The sequence below is a fragment of the Myotis davidii genome, unplaced genomic scaffold, assembly GCF_000327345.1.
Source record: "Myotis davidii unplaced genomic scaffold, ASM32734v1 scaffold370, whole genome shotgun sequence".
NCBI lineage: Eukaryota > Metazoa > Chordata > Mammalia > Chiroptera > Vespertilionidae > Myotis > Myotis davidii.
In genome coordinates, this window is record NW_006288615.1 from 12644357 (window position 1) to 12645420 (window position 1064).

At 39.7% G+C, this 1064-nt stretch overlaps 1 protein-coding gene across 1 annotated transcript in view; it reads right to left on the reverse strand.

Moving 5' to 3' along the window:
• The window catches only part of OSBPL6 (oxysterol binding protein like 6), a 162689-nt gene that overhangs the window by 48479 nt on the left and 113146 nt on the right, over positions 1 to 1064 (reverse strand). Inside the window, exon 5 of the mRNA XM_015561821.1 lies at positions 434 to 556. Within this exon, the coding sequence (XP_015417307.1) occupies positions 434 to 556 (123 nt within the window). The remainder of the gene's footprint in view (positions 1 to 433; positions 557 to 1064) is intronic.

Consider the following 1064-nt stretch of genomic DNA (forward strand, 5'->3'; position numbering starts at 1 on the left):
AAATAGTGTACATATCCAGCGAAAGGGAATTGGTTCCATAATCGTGGAAAATTGGTTCAATAAGTTTATCCAGTGGAATATATGCATGAATTTTTTTTAAAACCTTCCATTTAGAAGAATAGTTAATAAGAACATATTAATTTAAGTGGAAAAAAACCCCCAGAGTAGATAATAATATGTACAAACTGAATTTAAAATATAAAAATAAGTTATTTTAAAATATTTTAAAAATAATTTCCCCCCCTGCAGACAGATATTACAGATCTCAGACTTAAACAGGTACAACAGGTTGCATGCAGCCCAAATGGCTGAAACAAGGCCTAGAGAATTAGTTTGCACATACAGCCATACTCTTGGCTTCCCACCTAATAACACCAAATCAGATCCTCTATTTACAAAGATGAGCTGAAGATGAATATGATGAAAATGTTACCTTGTGCCAGCCTTTTAAAGGCCATTTTCTTTTCTTCAGCATAAAGCCTTCATGTTTGTCTGGTCTCTGGACATTGGTTTGGCCTATTTTCAGCCCTTCTATAATTTCCCAGCTGTCAGCTTCCTGAGAGAAAAGGAGAAAGGCAAATCACAGGTTTCTTGGTGCTTGATGACACACTTACAACAGACTCTAAGTAGAAGTTGCTTTTGAAGCAGCGTTGGACCCCTGGAAGTATGAGCAACATTCTGGAGCAAATTCCAACATCAGACCCAGCTAAGCATTTAGGGCGGAAGTTAAAATGAGCTTCTAGGTAGACTTGCAAGTCTGGGTCCATCAGACACAAGATGGAGTTGGAGGTTGGGGTAGCATGAAATTTCAATGGCCTGTACAGAAGGGTTTTTTTGTTTTGTTTTGTTTTTTTGTTAATCCTCACCTGATGATATTTTTTCAACTCATTTTTAGAGAGAATGGAAGAGAGGGGGAGGAAGAGGAGAGAGAGAGATGTGGGAGAAACACATTGATTGATTGCCTCCTGCATGAGCCCCAACGAGGACTGGGGATTGAACCTGCAACCCTGGTACACTCTCTTGACTGGGACTGAACCTGCAACCCTTCAGTGCGTGGGCCACTG